The sequence below is a fragment of the Leptosomus discolor genome, chromosome 24, assembly GCF_034619465.1.
Source record: "Leptosomus discolor isolate bLepDis1 chromosome 24, bLepDis1.hap2, whole genome shotgun sequence".
NCBI lineage: Eukaryota > Metazoa > Chordata > Aves > Leptosomiformes > Leptosomidae > Leptosomus > Leptosomus discolor.
The window spans coordinates 7,436,124-7,456,872 of record NC_141414.1 but is presented as its reverse complement, the minus strand read 5'-3'; the positions used below and the strand labels follow the sequence as shown (position 1 = coordinate 7,456,872).

At 52.8% G+C, this 20,749-nt stretch overlaps 1 protein-coding gene across 2 annotated transcripts; it reads left to right on the top strand.

Annotated features, from left to right (window-relative positions):
• The first annotated feature begins 404 nt into the window (after positions 1-404).
• Positions 405-19,079, top strand: SUGP1 (SURP and G-patch domain containing 1). Of its 2 annotated transcripts, none has more exons than XM_086477334.1 (14): positions 405-434; positions 738-862; positions 1,456-1,612; positions 2,046-2,273; positions 4,081-4,204; positions 4,677-4,780; positions 6,426-6,549; positions 8,428-8,942; positions 13,805-13,911; positions 14,534-14,711; positions 14,971-15,077; positions 15,900-16,045; positions 17,458-17,587; positions 18,132-19,079. In XM_086477334.1, the coding sequence occupies exons 1-14, from the start codon at positions 410-412 to the stop codon at positions 18,156-18,158; spliced, it is 2,097 nt and encodes a 698-aa protein (XP_086333460.1). In that variant the 5' UTR covers positions 405-409; the 3' UTR covers positions 18,159-19,079. The 2 variants fall into 2 exon arrangements, with proteins under 2 accessions (XP_086333460.1, XP_086333459.1); XM_086477333.1 differs by having other exon boundaries at positions 738-909; positions 1,509-1,612.
• Positions 19,080-20,749: the final 1,670 nt, after the last annotated feature.

Below are 20,749 nucleotides of genomic sequence, written 5' to 3'. Positions count from 1 at the left end.
GTGGGGGGGGGTGAGGAGCGGCGCGCGGGGGCCGACGGGATATGGAGTCCGCCCCGCCGCCACCGCCGCCACCGCCCGCGCGGGCCGCTGGGAGGCGTCTGCGCGCCTGAGGCGCTGACGGGAAAATGGCGGGGGCGCGCGCGGGGCCTCATGGGAGTTGTAGTCCGACCTAGCTGTACCGCCCGGCTGTGCGGGGGGGCTGGGGAAGGAGCGTGGCCGCGGCACACCCCCCCCCCACCGCAGCGAGCCGGTTGAACCCCCTTGACCGGCCCTCGCTGCAGCGGGAAAGGCGGGGAGTGAGGAGGAAGTCCCCGCCGCGGCACTACATCTCCCAGAGGCCTTTGCGGCAGAGGCGCCTGGTACCGCGCGTCCTGCCAGCCGCAGTGCATCGTGGGACGGGAGCTCCAAAATGGACAACCCCAGGGATGCGCCAGGTACGGCCGGTCCCGCCGCGCCCCCGGCCCCCTGTCCCGCCGTCCGCGGCCCGCCGATACCCCTCCGCGGCCTGGCAGCTGCCTGCAGTGCGGGGGCGGCGGCGCACGGGGCTCGGCGGCCTCCCCGCCGCTGCGTGGGCAGGGACCCGCCTGCGGGGACGCCGGGGGCAGCCGGGGGGGGGAGTGCCCGGGGCAGGGCGGCGGCATCGTGGCCCCCGTCGGTGCGGTGGCTCGGGGAGGCCCCGAATGCCGCAACGTTAATTTTCACCCCCCACCCCCCCACCCCTCCTTCTTTTCCCGTAGGAAAAGCGAGCCGGTGGTTTGGGGTCGCGCAGTCTAAATCGGCCAAGACGAACGTGAATATTCTCCACCAAGAGGAGCTGATAGCGCAGAAAAAGAGAGAAATTGAGGCCCGACTGGAGCAGCAGGCGAGACAGAATTACCTGAGCATACAGCAGCTCCCTCTGTTTGGAGAGTACGTGTGAGTTACGGTGCTTCTAGGTGGGAGCTTCGCTGGCAGAAAACGGCACGTTTGAGAAATGAAACTGCAGAGATGAGCTTTGCAAAGCTCTTGCACTCAGAAGCAAATACTGAGAAAGTTGGAATTGGTAACTGGGTAAAGGTTAGAATAGGATCCTTGCACTTCAGTTGGTCTAGCCAGATTTTTCAGCTGCTCCTGAGAACAGATACGTGCCGTCATATTTTTAACAGGGTATTATTATACTTTCCTTCAGCTTCCTGTTTGTTATCTTACACTCGTGACTCCTAAGAGTTAGCACAATTCTGCAGTTAAATGCTTGCCTGGGGTTCTCGGGGGTGGGGCAGCGTAGCAGAGCAAGCAGCAATCCCGCTTCAGCGGAGTGGGAAACAAGGTAGGTGGAGCGTGTGGGTAAATGCAGTAACCAGCAAGCTGAGAAGTTCTCGTGCTTTTAAAAGCCAGGTGTGTTTTCTGCCCGAGATGAGAGAGATGAGTAGTCACTGGTATTTGTCTTGTTTTCTGCTCAAAATAACCGCGGATGAGGGGGGCTGGGGAGGCCGATGGGGACCATCACCTACTTTTCTCTTTCTATTCAGAGATGACGGTACTGACAATGAAGCCTGTGTTTCCAACAAGTTTGTTAATGATGGCAGTTTCCTCCAGCAGTTTCTCAAGCTGCAGAAGGAAAAGTCAAGTACTGGTAGGTCGACTTCTGAGCAACAGGAGGCCTTCCTTCTCCTGGTGATACCAGCTCTGTGAGCTGCCTTCGTGTATGTTCACTTTAGAAACCTTGCTGTGAGCTGTTACCAGTAGGAGTAAGTTCTAAAGCGATGATCACCCCATTAAATGTGGATTAAAGCATTTCTCTGAGGTGCGATAGGGAGGCTTGCCCTCTTCCCCTCCATAGGTGGTGCAAAGACAAGCATCTCTTTTTCTGGCTTAATTCTCCCTTTGTGAAAATCATCCCAGTTTGCATTTCGTTATGTGGCTTTTACCAGTCAGTGTCTTTTAACTTACTCTGAAAATTACAGCCTGTTGCAGCTCTGTTACCGCCAGCCTTGTTGTTTGTAACCTTCTGAGATTCCAACAGTAAGGATGCCCAGGAATTATTTTCCCCTCATTCTTTTCTAAAGAATCTCCCCCAAGTTCTACTAATAACTCGGCAAACACTTCTGCACCACACGTTGGGAAGAAACCTCTGCTGTTTGGGAAGCGGCCCGGTCAGGTGCTGAGCAGCATGCTGCACCAGGCGAAGAACTACTCCCATGCCAAACAGCCCCCCGTCGTTAACCGCCTCAGTGTGTTTCAGTCGCCAGATGAAGACGAGGAGGAAGATTATGAGCAGTGGTTGGAAATTAAAGGTAAATGAGGCCTTGTGCTGCGTTGTTTGTTTTGGGGAGGGAGGCGGGGGGGGGGGGGGGGGGGGGCAGCTCCACCTGCCCTGGGGATGAGTTGAGGGTGGGAGGAGGATTCCTTCAGTGCTTTTCCCCAGGGGAGGGTTGGGTTTTGTTTTTTTTTAACTCAAGCTGGGAATTAGCACAGTTCCTGCGCGCAGAGTTCTGCATCGTGGGGTGCAAATGGCACCAGTTAATGCTGGGGGACTCCTCCAAAGCCAGCTTCAGCAGAAAAGCTGAGGGCTGGATGCTGTTAGATATTGCTGACCCACTGAGCTCGGTACAGGAGGTGGGTCGCTCGCCACGGGTAGACTGGGTCTGGTTTGGGCCTGGGCAGAGCTGTTTTCTCAGAGCTCTCAAAGCAAGCCCTTGGGTCCGTAAGTCTCTGGGAAAACAATGCGTAGAGAAAGAAATATGTTCTGCTCTTGATGGAGCTTAACTGGTTGCTGATCGTAAAAATTCTGCTTTTGTTGAAATGTGTTGTGCTTGGTGCCGGGTTCTCTAGGGAATGCATAAATAGAAAGCTTTGTGTTTAAATGGAATTTTGGTTTTTTTAAACGATGGAAAATGAAAAGCCCTCGGTTTGGGAGTGGCAGTGTAGGGGGGGGGAAATCATATGTGTTGATAAACAAGATTACATGTTGGGCAGGGAACCGTGATCAGGTAAAATCAAAGTTCCTGCCTCTTTTCAAAGTCTCGTTAGGAAATCTCACCTCTAGGTCCCGCCTGCTTTAGGTAGGGCAGAGAACCAGTGAAGAGCCCTGCAGCACGTAGATAACCAAGTTCATCTGGATAACCAAGGCTGGGAAGCCAAAAGGCAGATTTGCTTAGTAATCTGAATTTCATGCGTGCGTATTAATCAAGTATAAAATTAGATTGGAGTTGCTAAATAAGTCACACTAAAGCTTTGTGTCATAATTTATTTCATTATAGGTTTACAAAACCATGTCTGGCTATTTCTGGTGGGGTTTATAAAAGCATAATCTTAGCAAGGCTGAACTTAACCGTGAAATGCGCTGCAGGAATGTGAGAAATAGCCGCTGGCTGCGGAGAGCAGATGGAATGTGGACCCTCAACTTAAAGATCATGGGTTCGAATCTAGTCTAGATCAGTGTGGACAGCTCTGCTCCTCCATGCTCTACCCAAAATACTGTGTCTAGACACATGCCTGTTTAGTTCCCAGTCGATGTGTCCTCCATCAGCTCCGTAATCGCTGTCGGTGGGTTCCTTTCTTGGCACAGAAGCCAAAACACAGTTTCGTGGAGACTGAGCTCTCCTCTTTGGTGGGATTCCCTCCAAGCGAGGGCTGAGACATGGGCATATGCCAGGAGGAAGAGCTATATGTTCCAGCTATACAGTCTGTCTGTGCTAGCTGGGTACAGAGCGATGTCTTGGGAACTGGGATCTGGAGCTTCAGTGAGTAATGTGGTGGTTAAAGCCAGTTTCCTGTTCCTCCCCGTTGTGTCTTGTGGGGAGTAGAATGGTCACGAACAAATTCCGTTGTGATTGAAGTTGCCCCCTAAACTGTGGTGATCCCAACCTTAGGCTTTTCGTGGTAGGAAGAAATCGAGACAAAACATTGACGTCCTGCTAGCGCAGGGCGCTGACAGTAAGCTAGCAATTGTGATTTCTACGGCTGTGTAAGACTGGATCCCCCATTTCATCCTTTTTCTTCCCATTCCACTTTTGTCTGCCACCGTGGTTCTTAGAAGTAATGTACCTGTTGCCTGTTTGGTGTGTGAGTTGAACCCCAGTACTGACAGCCTGCTTAAAGTTTTACCCCCAGAGGATGCGGAGACCCGACAAGTGGTGGAAAAGCTGGCTCGGTTCGTGGCTGAAGGGGGACCAGAGCTAGAGAAGGTCGCTATGGAAGACTACAAGGATAACCCAGCTTTTTCGTAAGTGCGGCGATAACTGTGGTCTTCCAAAGCAGAACACGGTCTCTTTGTAGGAGAAAAACATCAGCCTTGGGTCTATAGTTCTCCTGAGTGGGTTTGGTTTAATTATCCTTGGGTGGGTTTGAGCTTTGTAATGAGTAATGGGGATACTGGGCTCGATCTCGGGACTGGTTCTGTCTCCTCTGCCGTTGACGCGCTGCGTGGCTGCGGGCAGAGGATTCCCTCCTGTGTCAGAAGAGCCTGTTACTTGTTTCACTGGAAGTGGACACAAAAAAAAGGGATGCAAGTCCTTAGATTAAAGCTACGTGTGTTTATGTTGAAGACTTTGTAATCCACATTTTAAGGGCGTTCCGAGTAATTTATCTATTTTGTATTTTGGGGTTTTGGGCTGTTTATATCCCAGAGTATCAGTGTTTGTGTCATTGTTGCTGATGCATACTTTTTGCCCTTTTCTCCTCCGTCTCCACCCTAGGTTTTTGCATGATAAGAACAGCAGAGAATTCCTTTACTACAGAAAGAAAGTGGCAGAGATAAGAAAAGAGAATCAAAGTTCTCAGGCGTCCTCTTCTCAGAAAGGTAATTAAGACTGGGGTCTGGAGAATCTGGATTGCATGAGTTAAACTTGATGTCTTCACTCTCTGCAACTGCTTGTTAGGTCTGTTCTGGAAGCAGCTGGAGTGGATATTTGGCTGTCAGTCTGCTGCCTGTAAACAAAATTTCAAAGTGGAGGGAGGTGGTGATCAAACATCACCGTGATGGCGTCAGACTCGTGTGCCAAAGCGGCTGTTTCCCAGTCCCGCAGCATGCTGTGCCGTAGAGGGCTCTTGAAAGAGATTTTCCTTCCATTTCTCCAAAATACTTCAAGTGAACTGAAATGATTCTCCATTGTCTGTGTTCTGGAAGGTGCTTCAGCCCTGAAAAAGCGTTTAGGAAAAGTGCTTTTCCTCAGGTGTTCTTATGTGATTTGTTGAAAAGGAAAATGATGGAAAATGAACGTCATCCCCATTTCTGCTGCCGTTTCCTTATCTGAAGCTTTTGTTTTCTGCTTGGAACGTAAATCCTTGCAAGTCAGGGACTGTGTTTTCAGGTGGGAAAACAGCAGCAGTGGATGAACCGCCCCCAGACAGGTGGTGTGAGCGGTGGAACCTGGTTAACTGTGGGGAGACAGAAATGATTTAGTGGGTGAAGTGTGGTCTGTGGGCCGGGCCTTTATCGCTTCTCGTCCAGCTGCTGTGTGGCCCTGGCGAATCACTCGCCCTCTCGGTGTCAGCTTTTTCTGTGGAAAGGAGCCTTCACGCCATTTGGCTCAAACAAACCGTGGTTTAATAGACTGTAGGCTGAAGGAGCTCGTTACCAGCATCAGCTCACCGATACAACAGTTGGGAAGCTAAGCAGTATTATCCATACTTTACAGGTGTGGAATATTGAAGCGAGGGAAGGTTATGACTTGTCCATGGCTTATAATCATGTCTTCTGCCTCCTGGTCCTGTGCCAGCCCACTGGAGTACTGGCACTGGTACTGTGCAGGTAGCAAATGTCACATAAGGATGGCGTGGCTAAATAACGTATTTGCCTGGCTCCTTATAAACACCAAACATGCTTGAAATATTAATGATCAGAGCCTTCTCTGTGCCTTTGGGCGAAGGCTGCAGTAGCTGCCTCTTCCAAGTGAGGACTGGGACTGGTCTGTGGAGAATTTCCTCCGTCCCTCCCCCGAAATGGCCAGCAGATGCGTGGTGGCAGTAGGGACGGCTGGGATTGCGGTGCAGGATTAGTTTGCCACTTTTTCCTAAGGCTTTCCCCTTGCTCCTGGGGACGTCAGTGGCAAAGTGGTTTAACTAGAGATAATTGCAAGTGCTGAGGTGTAACCCTTGGAAAAGTGCCTGACACGGGGAAGAAACAAAACTTCCTCCACGGTAGAGCGAAACAAATGTCCCTCTCTGAAGACAAAAGCTGGTTTGTCCGTTAGATCTGCTCTCGTCTGGCTCCTGGCACGGAGGAGGCTGCTGTGTGAACGGGCACTCCTCGGGTTGCAAAGCTGTTGTACAACCATGTGCAATATCGTGTTCTTGTGCTATGAACTCTGTGACTGTTGATGTGTGATATTTCTAAAAATTAAACTCGACCTTTTGCCCTTATTCTGCTCTTGGGGTTCTTAGAACAGATAGGCTTTGACTGTTGCTTGGGTGAGTTGGGCCCAGTACTGACAGCCTGCTTAAAGTTTCACCCCCAGACGACGAAGAGACAAAGAACTCTGCTGAGAAACTGGCCAGGTTCATAGCAGACGGGGGTCCCGAGGTGGAAGCTATTGCCTTGCAGAACAACCGAGAGAACCATGCTTTCAGGTAAGGGGAGGAACCTGCTGCTGCCTGGGACGGGGGGGAGCTTGGATGGGTCTTGGTTGTTGTTTGTTGGTTTGGTTTTTTAAGGGGAAATGTTGCTTTGTTGGGTTTTTTTTTTAAGGGGAAATAAGACAAGCTTGTGATCACTCTGAAGTTCCAAGCACAGCGTGCTTCCGTAGCGCTGGTACTTTTGCATTCTCAAGCTTTTCAGTCTAAAGCAAGGCACAGAGGGGGAGAAATCGATTCGCTTTTCCCAATTTACGACTTCCACCCCTCCTCACCTGCTTGCTGTTGCAATGTACCAGTATAATTCTAACCTTTATACTTCTCCCTGTAGCTGTGCTTGGGTGTGGGCCCCCATCCACCACTCACACCGCTGCTGTCCAATTAATTCCTGGGTTGCTCTTTTCACAGCATCTCCACTCCCGTACAGGTAGCACTCTTTCACCGTTAGGTCCCCCTTTGGAATATCTTTTTCAGCCTTTCAGGTGCGAGTTGTTCTCTTCAGAGCTCACTGACAGCTGTTTAATGCCTCCCTTTGGTCTCATCCGCGTTTCATTTTTCAGCTCTTACAAACAATTTGGTCTGTTCCCTGGAAGTGAAGTGGGGCTCAGCAAGCCTGACTTTGTTGCTGATATTTTGGCATTTTATTGGCTGCCTTCTGGCCCTCCGGGGTGCTCCTCTTGCGCGGTGAATTGCATCAGACAGATGTGCTAATATCTGAGCTGCTTCATTATTTACTTTTAAAACACCGCCGTGATCCCCCCCTGAGCACGGTCAAGTTCAACACGATCTCCTCTGTTAGGATTTCTTCAGGTTTGCCGTGGGGAGGGCCCCATCCTGCCCTCTGCTAGGTCCTGCAGGAGTCCTCGATGGTGTTACTCAAATGGGAGGGGTGCAAGACCACATTTTAATTTTAATTTTAAAACACATTAGAGAGCCGTTCGTGTTTGCCCTGTGCATGTTGTGTTGATAGATGGGGAAGGCCTGTCATCTCTTGTGTTTTCCTGTGGGAGCAGGCACTACCCTGAGGAGAGGTTACATCAAGTGTTAAACATGTCCCCTCAAAAGGGGAGATTGTAGAGCAGTTAGGAATAGACAGGTTTTCTGTGCGAAGTATTTAAACCAGAGTGAGCCCCAAAAGACAACGGGTTTGTAACAAACATGACTATATTGATTTTTTTATTATTTTTTTTTTTGCGTAGCTGCTAGGTTGAGGATTGTTCATGTTCTTCCCACAGAGACTAAGGAGTTTTATTTTACCCAAAAGGTCAGAGATGCCTATTTCTGGAAGGGGTAGCAAATAAAGCAATGTTGTTTTGCGTGTGAGGGAACAGAAGGAGGAGTCGTGGTGTAATTAAGCAGACTGGTAATGTCAACACTTCTAGCTCGAATCGAGGGCTTGGGAGCAGTTTCTTCAGGCAGTGGTTTAGCGTTCCCATTGGTAAGACCTGAATGTTTGTTTTCTTCTGTGAACTGAAACCTGACGGGTTGCGGAGCCCTGGCAGTTTTTCCAAGCGCGTTCTGGAAGACAGGTGAATTCTGGGGGAGGATCTTGCGTTTCCGCCACCGAAACGTGCTCCTTTTTAGTACTGTCTGTTTATTTGGCACCCAAAATAGCTGTGGTTTGCTCGTGAATGGGAACTACGCTTCCTGATCCCAAAGGCTTGCAGCCTGCCTTTCCAGAGTCCGCGGAGCCCTGCATTGCATGCACGTACACACGGGATGGTGCTGGAGAGCAGGGAAGTGGGTGGGAAGGCCGGTGGTGCAAGAGCCTTGCAGGAAAGAAGAGCCCTGACCACCCCGTGCTGTATCCAACCCCTGTATATGGCTGTTCCGTCTAAACTTGCTCTTTTTTTTTGTTTGTTTTTTTCTTTATAGGTTTTTATATGAGCCAAACAGCAAAGGCTACAAGTATTATCGGCAGAAACTGGAGGAGTTCCGTAAGGCCAAAACCGGCGCTGCGTGTGCCCCCTTGCCGGGAGAGCCCAGTCTGAAAAGGAAAACCAGTCCTGAGGCCTCACCATCGCCCTTGTGCTTATCGTCCTTGCCCCTGCCCGTTCCCTCGCCTTTGCCCTTGCCCCTGCCCGTTCCCTCACCTTTACCCTTGCCCTTGCCCGTTCCTTCGCCTCTGCCCCTGCCCATTCCCTCACCTCTGCCCCTGCCCGTTCCCTCGCCCTTGGCCGTGCCCTCCTCCTCGCCCTCACCTTCACCATCATCCTCTACAACTCCACCCGATCAGACAGCTACAACTGCCGCGGCCACAACCACCACAGCTCCTGCCCCAGGCACTACGAAGAAGAAGCGGAAGAGCAGGTGGGGGCCGGAGGAGGAGAAGGTGGAATTGCCTCTCCCACAGCTCATCCAACAGCTGGATTCTCCTTCCCCTCTTTCAGGTTAGTGAGTCTGTTTATTGTGTCGAATAAGTGTTTTTTTCCTGCGGAGCGCGGCCTGCCTCAGCCCAGCTGGCTTTGTAAGCAGAAAATCCGCCGAGTCTTATCTCTCGTTGTCATCTCCTCGGTTGCCAGCCCCCTATCTTCCAGCTCGATCTAGCAGCTAACTCGCCCCTCCGTGGAAACCCAGATAAACCACTTTATCTCGCAGACACCAGGGATTGGATCTTATCGTTCTCCAGCTATCTCGAAAGCCCTGCTGTGCTATAGCTCATTACAGCCTCAGCCTCTACACAATTTAGGGCCATTTCACTTCAGGAAGAGAGTCTGTCAGAATGCAGCTATCAAAGGCTGAACCGTGCTTATTCCCCACGGTGGGCTAAAATCCCCGGGCAGCACTTCCTTCTCGCTCTTAACTGATCAGAAGGCTAAACGGGAGTAGCTGTTCCCCAAGTGCGGGCGGACGCCAGTATAACTTCCAGCTCCAGTTTACACCCGTTTCAGTTCATTGGATGACAGACGGGGTTCACCGTCCTCATCCAGCACTGAGGCTGATGCTCCTGTTCCTTCACCTGCCAGGTTCACCCGGGGGGGGGCAGGTCTCTGCGGGTGTTGGAAGATCATTCTGCCAGTTGAGGCGCTTCTAGGGAGCTCTCGGAGGTTGAACTCCGGTGGCCCATCTGTGCACGTGCAGACAGGTCGTTAGGCTGGCGGCTGGAGATGCACACCAGGATTGAGTCCCTCCGGGACCCCGGGTGAACGCAGAGATTTGAGGTGGCATCTCTGAATCCTTTGCCCAGTTAGCGTGGCATGGGGAGAGGATGTGAAAAGACAGAAGACGAAGCAGTTGGTGTTGGCAAACTGAGGGAATTAATAGTATGAGGCTAGAGTCGCAGGAAAAGTAATGAGTAAGGACCTTTCTCAAAAAGCACTAGCAGAGCAGATGAAGTGGGACAAGTAGCAGAAAACAAGCTGTAATTTTCTGAGCTGCAGGGTGAGACCACAGATAATTCTCAGTGCCTGGTCAGCCTGCACAGTTCATGGCTCCAGCAAGTCCGTGGGTCTTCTGGTTTGACTGGGTTTGAGAGGGGATCATGGCTCGGCCATTCATAGCTCTGGCTGTTAGGCTTGGCTGTGCATTCTGCGGTGTCTGTTGGCTCTGCAGAGGTTGGGGAGGAAGGGCTCTGTCTCCTCATCCAGGAGATCAAATGTAGATGAAGAGAAGTTCTGTGTAATTCTGCCTTCTGACCACAGCCCGGTTCAGAAGTCGGGGCTCTACGTGGCGTGTGTACAGGACAGGATACCAGCCTGGGTGGCTTATTCGTTTGACCTTGAACTGCTGCTCACAGCGAGGCAGAAATTGGATGCAAAAATCTTTCCTGATTTTTGTACCTCTGGAGTAGTGGGTTGTTTTTTTTTCGTGCAGACACTAATGAAGCTTCGATGATCGTAGCCCAGGCAGGCGCTATCAAAACGGGCGTCAGATTCCGTCTTAACACCTCCTGCTGCAGCGGCGGGGCTGCAAGGGGATCCGTGTGCTCATTCCAGCGGGCTTCCTGCTGAAACCTCCCCTGGCTCCTTCAGCCTCCCCTTCATTAGACAGGGACGTGCTCGTTGTGTTCGCGCTCGCTTTCTGCGGGGCTTTGTGTCAAGCAGAAGAAAAGGACAGCAAACAATTTGCCAGGCATAACAAATCAACCGTTAATGCGCTGTTCGTGCTCGGCAGGGGGAAGGGTTTGGGGTTGGTTTTTTTTTTTTTTTTAATCCGTTTGGATGGGCTAATCCCTTTTTAGAATTAACATCTTCAACCTGACAGGTGAAGAGAACTCCAAATTACACCCCTGCTCCTGTGGGTGGTGAGAGTTGCACAGTGTGCTTTGGTACCTAAATATCTACGTCTTAGTCCTTTATCCTTAGCAATTGTTTTGGAATTAGTGGAGGACTGTGCTGATTCTTTTCCCGTCTGCTCTTAGTAATAAATCAGTATCGCAGAGAGGAGAAAGTGTAGCCCTTCTGGAGAGAAACGAAGCTCCTCTTAAATGTGTTGATACCGAAACACTTGACTGCGTACGTACTGCAGGGACTGGTGCACCTGGAAAGCTGAACAGAGCAGAGACACCGTGGTTAGTGAACTCTGTGGACTAATGGGAAATTACAGGCTGTCATTAGAATTTTCTGAAACCTCATATTGGATTGGTTTGGGTCTGATTAGTTTTAATTGAGTGAGACCTTCAGACTATGAAGCAAAAAATCGAGCACTTCTGTATTGGGATTTCTCCTGCTGTCCTTAAAGGACACTCACTTCTCTCGTAGCGAGCTCCTCCTTGGGCGTGTGGGAAAGGGATAAACCTTCAGGTAGTCTTCTGCCAATGCTGCAGATAGACTGCACCATTAACCCTGTAGGCAAAGCTGATGTCATTCAAGGGAAAAAAAAATGTATTTTTCCCAGGCCTGCCGAACACGAGGCTGGGAAGCAACTCCTTATCTCTTGCAGCGTGTTTGCCTGGTGCTTGGCTGGTGTCAGGAACTTACGGATCTTACCTATTTTCATGCAAATTCATTGACTGATCTTATTTATGAGCAGACTTTTCTGTCTTCAGAGGTGGACTTGGGCTGGAGCTTTGTGTTTTCTGTCAGCTTTGCCCGTATGGCGATGCCTTGGGCCGAGCCTACAAAAAATCACCTCCCGGAGCTACGTTTCTGCTGTGACTTTCAGCATCCCTCAGCGTAAAGCCTGCGAGGCACCAGAGCCGTCAGACAAACCAGGTGTAGTTCTAGCACGAGAAGGAGCGGCGGCGTATGCTTTCTGGGAAGCAAAAGAAGATGCTACAGCCTCACCTTTCTCCTTTAAGGTGGTTATATATGCTGGCAAGCCACCAGCTCGCCGGGGCCTCCAGAGCCATGCCTGGCTCTTAGCCTGGGTATTTATGCAACCCAGAACTAAGCCAAAGAGCTGCTGACCTCTGTGAAGGGCAGAGAGTCTTCCTCGGTGCATTCAGAGAAAGCTTTCCCATGCCCTGAGACAGGAGGTGAACCTTTGCCTGGGGCTGACGTCCCCCAGTCTCACGTAACATTTGGGGCCAGATCCTGCTTTCCCTGGAATAGGCGTAGGGTGGTCGTTAAAACCGGTTCCAAACCTCAGCGCTCTCCGAGGCAGAAATTGGTCTGTTTTATCAATAACAGCTAGGTTTTATTTTTCTGGTCTGTTCTTGTTTCTTGGGAGCTGGGTTTGGTTTTTCTGCTCTTATTTCTTGGGAGCTGAAGGGGCGTATCCTAGCGCCGAGCCCAGCGTAATGCGGCCTCTTGCTTCCCTCCTTTTGGAACCCCTCTTGCAGGGTTTTACGTAACTCTGCCTGCAGACTTGACTCCGGTGCGGGTGTGCAGAGGCTGTAGCGGTGCGAGGGAGGGCGGCTGCGCCGGTTCCCACCTTCTCCCTGGGCGGCGGGAGGGAAGGAAGCCCCTTGCCGTGGAGTGCTCGGCCGACAGCGTGTGGGGCAAGGCGGGGAGGTGAGAGTGCTCAGATCAATTGCCCTGAGTGGGAGTAAGAGGAAGGGAGATGATGACCCCTGGGGCCTAATTAGCATGCTGTGTAGACACTTGGTGTCACGAACAATGATCCTATTATTATCGGGCTTCATAATTAATAGATAATGAATAATTAATAAAGCATCATTTCACTGTAGCCTGGCCTTACATTCAAATGGAGGTGGTTGCAGTCATTAGAAATCCTTTCCCTTGTGTTGAAAAACGCAACGCGCTCTCGCATGCAGTCGTGTGTCGTCTTTTTAACCCCTTCAGTATTTAACCCTGGGGATCTGCGCTCTGAGGGGCTGTAGAGGGGAGCTGCCAGCCCGGCTGGATACAGAAGAACCAAGTTTGCAAGGCGTTCGCCGCTGTAAACCTCTTCTGCAGCCCCAGCCGTGCTTCTATTACTCTCTTTAATGGTGCAGCAATTACAAACCGATTCCTTCCCCCCCCCCGCCTTCTCTCTTTCCCTTAACTTGCCCTTTGAGCTCCGAGTGCCGTACGGTCGGTTTACACCGGTAGGTGCCCTGCCCAGATCAGTTTGATAGCTAATTTCAGGGCCTAGCTGATAAACCAGCAGAAATCATTCCAGTGGAGGGGCTTTCCAAGAGGGGATGCTGCAAGAAGGAGGAGGGTCCATCAATGGGCTCGCCAAGCAGAGGCTTAAAACGCCCCCTCTTTGAAAGCAGGGCAACCTCCTGGCAGTGCTGCTCTTGAGCCTCCTGTAGATGAGAAACGAGAGTCTCCTTGGGGAATGGCGACTTCCAAAAGCAGCGTCACGCTCCTGCCTTTATTCTAATGTGGTCATTTGCTTTTCATTTGGAATGAAGTTGCTGTTTACATAGTAATCAGCAGGCACTTACGTGCGCGGGTTGGACAATACGCTGAGAGGCTCAGATCTGCTCGTGCCTCGATTCCAAATAATTAAGTACCGCTCTCGGCAGCGGCTGGGGTTCAGGAGGAAGCCTTATGAGGAGAATTCATCTTAAGGAAGAATGATTTTACTTTTTTTTAAAGCATGGTGCAGCGGGTTGCCATGCGGCGTGACCTCCGAGGATGCGAGACGTAGTTTGCGAGTCTGCTGGTGCGATACGGGCAGAGCCTTGGGCCGGGGGGAGGGAATACTCTGAGCTGGCTGGCGAAGGAGCTGCGACCCAGTGGCTTTCCTGCTCCTGTGGTTCCTCAGTCCTACCAGGCAGTCGTTCTTCAGTTAAGCCTCTCAAGGCTGGAACCGTGAACTGAGGGTAAAACTTCACGTGGGGATCTTGAGAGATGGTTTCGCTGGTCTCAACAGCTGTCTCAGATTTTTTTGAAAGTCTTTTAACATGTGCTTGTTACAGTTCAGGACCTCAAGGGTCTGGGTTATGAAAAAGGGAAACCGGTTGGTTTGGTGGGTGTGACGGAGCTCTCCGAAGCCCAGAAGAAGCAGCTGAAGGAGCAGCAGGAGGTAATGCCCTGAAACGATTTCCAAATTCATGTGGTGGTGCAGCGTGGCTGGGTTAGATGCGAAGATGGAGGTGGAGACAGCAAAGAAACTTTCCCCGTGGCCCACAAATAAATCTCTAGGATTTGTGCTGAATGCCTAAGACTCATGTGATGCTGCAGTCAGCAGAAATACTAGAGGACTTTGGGGAATATGAAGCGAGCCAGCCAATGGCTGTCCTACCGAACTAAAACCCAAAATCTATAAGGTCTGTGGTGTCACGTCTGCAGCTGCTTATGTATTGCTTCGGCGGTGGGGAGGAGGTGAGTGGATACTTGCGAGCTTTGGGGGAGTGAGAGCAGAATTGGCTTTTTTTTGGCAGACCGTGAGGGTGATGTTTAAACTGGGGTTGGGGGGGGGGGGTGTGACCAGCGGGCAGCAGTCCTCAGTGTTGACACGAAGGTGCTTCTGCTGCAGGAACCAGCCCATAAAGCTCCTGTTGGAGCTGGGAAGTGAGCGGGGCCTGTTGGGATCTGTAGTTGTCACAGCCTGGGCTCTGCTGCAGGGCTCTGCCTGCCTCAGTGGCCGGCTCTGCGGCCCGCGAGCAGGTCGCCTCGCTGAGCGCGCCGTCGCTCGCCTCCCCTAGATGCAGCAGATGTATGACATGATCATGAAGCACAAGCGAGCCATGCAGGAGATGCAGATGATGTGGGAAAAAGCGATCCAGCAGCACCAACACGGCTATGACAGCGACGAGGAGGTGGACAGCGAGCTGGGAACGTGGGAGCACCAGCTGCGCCGCATGGAGATGGACAAGACGCGAGGTGCGTAGGGAGCTGCCGGGCCGACGGCCTGCTCTGCCGCTGTACCGAGGCCTCCGGAGGGAGGTGGCTGAGCTCGCGGTGGCGGTGTGGGAGCTGCAAGGTCGCTTGTCACTGCTCTGTGCTGTGGCTTCCCTGCCTGTGGAGTGGAGATCATAACTGGCTGTTGCTGTGAGGCTTTCTGCTTCGCAGACCCTCGGAAAGGCCAGGTCTCCCGGAACGCTGCGTTACTGCTCTTTTCTCTCGTCTGTGTCTTGGGCAGAGTGGGCCGAGCAGCTGACCCAGATGGGCAGAGGGAAACATTTCATCGGCGACTTTCTTCCACCTGATGAGCTGGAGAAATTCATGGAGACCTTCAAGGCGTTGAAGGTGAAGTAGCAGAGACTTGGCAGGGCGGTGGCCGTGCTTCAAACTCCTCCCGTAGCGGGGAGAGAAAGATCTCGAGCCTGCTTAGCCCTTTTTCACAGCAGTTAGCTACCTTGCAGCCTTGAGGTGCTTCTGCCCTTCCACCGGGAGCTCTGTTGCTTCCGGAGGAAACAAGGGGATAGATTTTGCCCTTAGCAGAGAAACGGCTGCAGCAAATTAGAGAAGAGGCTGTTGGGACGGTGTTTGGGGGTTAGCTGAAGTTACAGACAGGCCTCTCGGACCCCGTTTGTCTGCTGCTCCTCTTTTGGATAAGTGGTTGCTGATGCCAAGCAAGGAAAATTTGAATTTTTATGCAAGCGATTGCAGTAAAGTGGAAATGTAAAGCCTACAAAAAGCTTATGCAAAGCACTTCAATACCTGCCAATTCTTCCTAAACCGTAGAACTTCTTGATGCTGGCGCATCCCTCAATGTTTTTCTGTAGTCAGCGTGGGGTCTGACGTTCCCTGGAGATCCTGGCTTACATAAGAACTGTATCTGAAGCTTGATCCAGTGAGCAGCTTTAAATTCAGGAGCTGAATTATTTCTCAGCTTAATCTCACAGTTGCACTCCCTGCTTCTTGCAGGGCTGTGCAACGCTTTGTCGTTTACCTGTGTTCACCTCTGTGGTGGCGCAGAACTGGAATCCCAAGAAATCGTGCTGGTTATCGACTGTTTGCCAGAACCATCCTAGCTTTGAGTAGCCAAAGCTGGTTTTTCCCCTCCTCTAACCCCCAAAGGTAGGTGCACGTGAGAAATAACCAACGCTGCCTTTCGTGTCTCTGCAGGAAGGACGTGAGCCGGATTATTCCGAATACAAGGAGTTCAAACTGACTGTGGAAAACATAGGTTATCAAATGCTAATGAAGATGGGCTGGAAGGAAGGCGAGGGACTTGGCTCGGATGGACAGGGGATTAAAAACCCAGTCAGCAAGTAAGCAGAGTTCTTCTACTATTGATTTAGTCCTTTCCTCTTGGGCCGATAATTGATGCTCCTGCCCCAGCCTCCCGCGAGCAGCTGCAACGACCGTGGCTGCAATTCATCACCGGAGCAGAATCCGGAGTTGTGCCTTGCGGCAAAGGCAAAAGATCGTTTCTGGTTTCTTGGGGGTTCCCTCCCCCCAAGGTTTGGGTTTGTTACTTCACCTCGGGCAGGAGGGATGGTCTGAGCCGCGAGCGGTTTGTTTCCGATCGCGGTTTGCGCGGCGCGTTCTTCGGCGAGGTGCCTCCTCGCCGCTTCCCTCGTCTATAAACGGGGATCGCTCTGGTCTGCGCCTCGCCTCTCCCAGGGCGTGCGAGGATTAAGTCATGTCTTCAAAGTCCTACATTTATTGAAGTGTTAACGTGCCTTTTGCATCCGAAGCGCCGTCGGTGCGTGTTCGCCGGTCCCTGGCGGGGGGAAGGCGATGACCAACGCTCGCTACCGCTGGACCTGGGTTTGGAAAGATGTTTCGGTCCAGATCGAGCGCTTGGCGTGTGATCCTGCCGCTGGCCCGACGTCACTCTGGCTCAGAAGTTTAGAACAGAGCTTTGTGAGCGCTCCAGCCAAGAATAGACGGGCAGAGATAAAACATCCACCGTTTTTTTTTTAGGTGGATCGTCTGTTGGCAGCATGTACTGAACGTCGAAACCAAACCTTGGGTCTAGGAAATGCTCTGAATTGGTTTTTAGCGTTAGATCCTTTTAGAAATAACAGCTATTTTTTACTGCACGAGAGAGGGTATCTCTACAAAGCACTTCTGCTCCTCTCTCCGAAAAGATCTCTCCGGCAACACGCTTGTTGGTTCGGAGAAGTGCTGGGATAAACGATGGCGGTGATCAACCCAGCAGAGCCACCGCAGGGTTGCGGGTGGCTTGGGCTCTGCCGCCTCTGACGTTCTTAGGAGGGTAAGGAGGAGCTGCTGGCGACGGGAAGGAATTGCTTCCGCTTTCGGACTGTGGCGGAGCGAGGGAACGGGAACGGTTCCGTGCGCCTCCGCTCGCTGAGGTTCACACCGACGCGTTGTTCGCCCGCCAGTCCCGACGCCGTCGGGCGGGGAGGCGGCCGGAGCGCAGCCACGGCGTTGCTGCGGCGGCTGTGAAAGGTGAAGCGGATCTAGGCTGACATTCCTGCTTCCGCCTCGCGCCAGCGATTCGGGAAGGGCAGCGCCGAAACGTGGCCGATGGAAATCAGCGGCTCGGTATCGGGTGCCTGCCTGGACGCAGGGCGCTCTGCGGGCCAGTGCCCGCGGCCGGGCTGGTGCCCGTTCGCTGAGCTCTGCCAAGGGGCAGCGGCTGTCTGGTGAAGAGGAAGGTGCCGTGTCCCGTCTGCTCACCTCGGGGGCTTTGCTCCCTCTTTCCGACCAGGGGAACCACCGCTGTGGACGGAGCTGGTTTCGGCATCGATCGTCCCGCCGAGCTGACCAAGGAGGACGATGAGTACGAGGCGTTCCGCAAACGGATGATGCTCGCCTACCGCTTCCGACCAAACCCGCTGGTAAGGGGCTCCCGAAACCAGAGCAGAGACGGGCACAAATCCCTTGAGGCTTCTGCCCGTAGCTCGGGTCGGTGGGAGTGTTTCTCGTCCTCAGCCAAGACAGCAAGCGCTGGGGAAGTTTCTCTTTGATTCTGTCCTCATCCTGAATCAGATGATCGCTACCAAAACACCCGTGGAGGCCCAGTTTTCCTTGCTGGGGTGTTTTTTTTTTTTAAGGCGAGCCCCTGGGTTTGGTTTTACCTGCTGCGTACCGAGGAGGAGCACCGCGCCCAAGGGAAGCGGTTGGGTTGTCCGTGAATCCGTGGCTTATTTTGAATAATTGTTTTCCCGGTCACAAAAGGCCTCTGAGTTTGCATTCGCCCCTTGCCTTCAGCGTGCCAGCACCCCTAGAAAGCCGCATTTGTAATTTCTGATGGGCAAACCTCGGGTTTTGCTGTCAGAAACGTCACGTTTCGGTGCCTTTTTTCAGGTAATTAAGCTCAGGTGCTCGTCGTTCTGTGAAGGCAGCAATTTTGATGCATTTCTCTCTTGTTATTCCCCACAGAACAATCCACGACGACCTTACTACTGAGAATGTTTTGGGGACAATGTACTTTCAGAGCAATCGTAATTTTACTGTGAGATGTTATGAAACTGCATTATCATTCTCTTATTTGCTAATGTTGTAAAACTTCCTGAAGTCACAGCGCCATCCTTCACCCAGAAGAAAGGCCTGCGAGCCCACTCACTGCACACTCGAGTGTCATGACAACCGCGTCGTAACGAGGCCTGGGTGGATGGGGAGAGGAGAAGAGAGCGGGTGGGAACGGAGACCTTTGCACGGTGCCCTGCTGAGCGCGGAAGGGTCGCACCAAAGATACCGATGGGAATAGTTCAGGGACTCCATTCGTGTTTAGCTCAGTGCTAAATTCTTACCAAGAATTACAAAGAATGCCGTTGTTTTTGCCGAACGGGGGGGTCCTCCGGTGCTCAGCGATGCAGCTTGTGCTGCTCTGGGGATTTTTTTGGTGGTTTTTTTTTTTTTTCTTGGTTGCAAACACCACCGGGGGCTGTCTCCAACCCGGCTTTTGGGACTGTTGTTCAGTCAGACTTGTGTTCCCTGAAGAACTGGGTGCTGATGCTGTCGTGAAGCCCAAAGTACAGCGTGACCTTCAACTGACATTGCAAAACCAGTGCCTCGATGTTTTTTACCTCTGCCTTGTGCAAGACGAGGCGTGGAGCGGCCTGGAGCGTGGCCCCTAGGGTTGAGGGGCACAGGGCGAGTTCGTTCAGCTTTTGGAGGCGACAGCCTCAGTTTCTTGAACACTAAGCTCACCCCCGGGTTCCTGGCGAGACAGGAGCCTTGCCAACGCTCGCTGTGGAGCGGGGTGATGAAGAACCAAGCCTTCAACCACAGTTTGTCAAAGGCCGGTGGGGTTTTGTCGTCAGGAGTGAGACCCTGCTGTACAAATTCTCTTGGGGTAGTCTGTAAATAAAACTCATTCGTTCCTTAGTTTTAATCACAGAGTTTTGGGAAAGAGGGGCCTTGCTGGGGGGGTTTCTTGGGGCGAGAGGCTGCTCCGGCTGCCTTGGAGAAAACAAGGTGAGGTTGGTTGGGTTGGCTGCTTTGGCGTTTGTTTTCCCTCAGTCCAGCTCCTTGGCGTGCGATTCTCTCTGGTGTTGACTTTTCTTAACGACATCGAGTCAGGGACGTGGCTTTCAATAATAAAAAAACCAAACCACATTTCAAACGGTAAATTCACTCGGGGTTCCTTCTGAGAAAGACCAAGGGCCGGGAGCTGGGCTTGCGGCCGTGCGGGGTGTGCCGGCGCCCTGCCTACGCTCGCCACGGCTTGGGGGTGGCTAATTGACCTGGGCGATTGGGAAACAAAGATAAGAAATCTGGCAGGTCTGCAGTAGGGCCAAGCTTCTGCTCAAGGGATTAAGGTCACTGTGACAAGAGCGCTTTCCGGGCGAGTTAGGACACTCAAACCTCTCGCTTTCTCCCCGAGCTGCTTTTCCTGGAGCACCCCGGGGCTGAAGCCGGGCGGCCCGTTTGGTGCTGGGGTTTCTTGAGAGAAGCAGGAACTTTGCGGGGAGGCTGCTGGAGAGCAGAGGCGTTTTCAGAGTCTTTGTTTTTTACTCCAAACGTAGCGTGACATCCTTTTGGTGCTGCCGATAACCCGGTCCCGGCGTGGCCTGAACGGCGGGGTGAGCGGGCCCGATTTCTGCTGCTGTGAGAGCTGAGCTGGTGCTTTGTTGATGTCCTGTTGGCCAAAGCTGGTTTATTCCTTTACTCCAGCACAGCAGCCTTGGTCCTCCCGAGCCCTTTCTCTGCTCATCAGTAGCCGCTTCGCTCTGCTCTGGTTTTCCTCTTGCCCTAAGTCACGCCCTGGTCGCCGTACCCGGCCGCTGGCAGGGGTCGGCGCTGCCGAAACGCGGCGAGCCGCTTAGCGCCGTCCTCCCGCTCGCCGTCGTTAGCCACGAAGCGGGGGTTTAACCTTCAGAAACTAAATCAAACGGGCGGCTGCTGCCCGGGAGGTCACCGAAGTTGGATTCTTCGTAGATCAAAGTGTAAATTCCCCGCGCCAGCCCGGCAAACGCCGCGCCGGCCGGCGGGAACGCGCGAGGGGCTGAGCGCGAGCGGCACGGGGAGGCACCGTGAAATCCCCCGGCCAGGGAGAGGGGGGAAAAAGGGGGTTGGAAGAGCCGGGGGATGGAAGCGACGCTCGGGGAGGGTTCGGTGTTTGGGGAGATCTGAGGGTGGTTGCATCGAGGCCCCGCCGAGGCGTGTGGGGCGCGTTCGAGTTCCTCCCGCACCGGCGGGGGGGGATGACGAATGAGCCCGGGGCAAAGTGCAGGGCGGCTCATTCGGCGCCCGGACTGTGAAGCAAGAGGGCAAAAGAGTGACACAGTGGCACGTCTGTGAAGGCTTTGGGAGGGAGGGGAAGGGTTGAGCGGCCGCGTTGAGGGGGCTGCTGAGTGCCGTGGGTGTTTCGGAGCGTGTGCCCGGTTCTGGGTCCCTGAGGCAGGTCTCTCCCCAGGCTGCTGGGGAGGTAAACGCCCATGTTTTGAGCAGAGAGTGGGAGAGGAGGAGGTCAGGAGAACGCTGGGCTCCCAGCTGGATGCAGAGACCTTGAAACTCCTGCTCTGTGCTCCGTTCGGTTCAGGCAGGGATGAAGC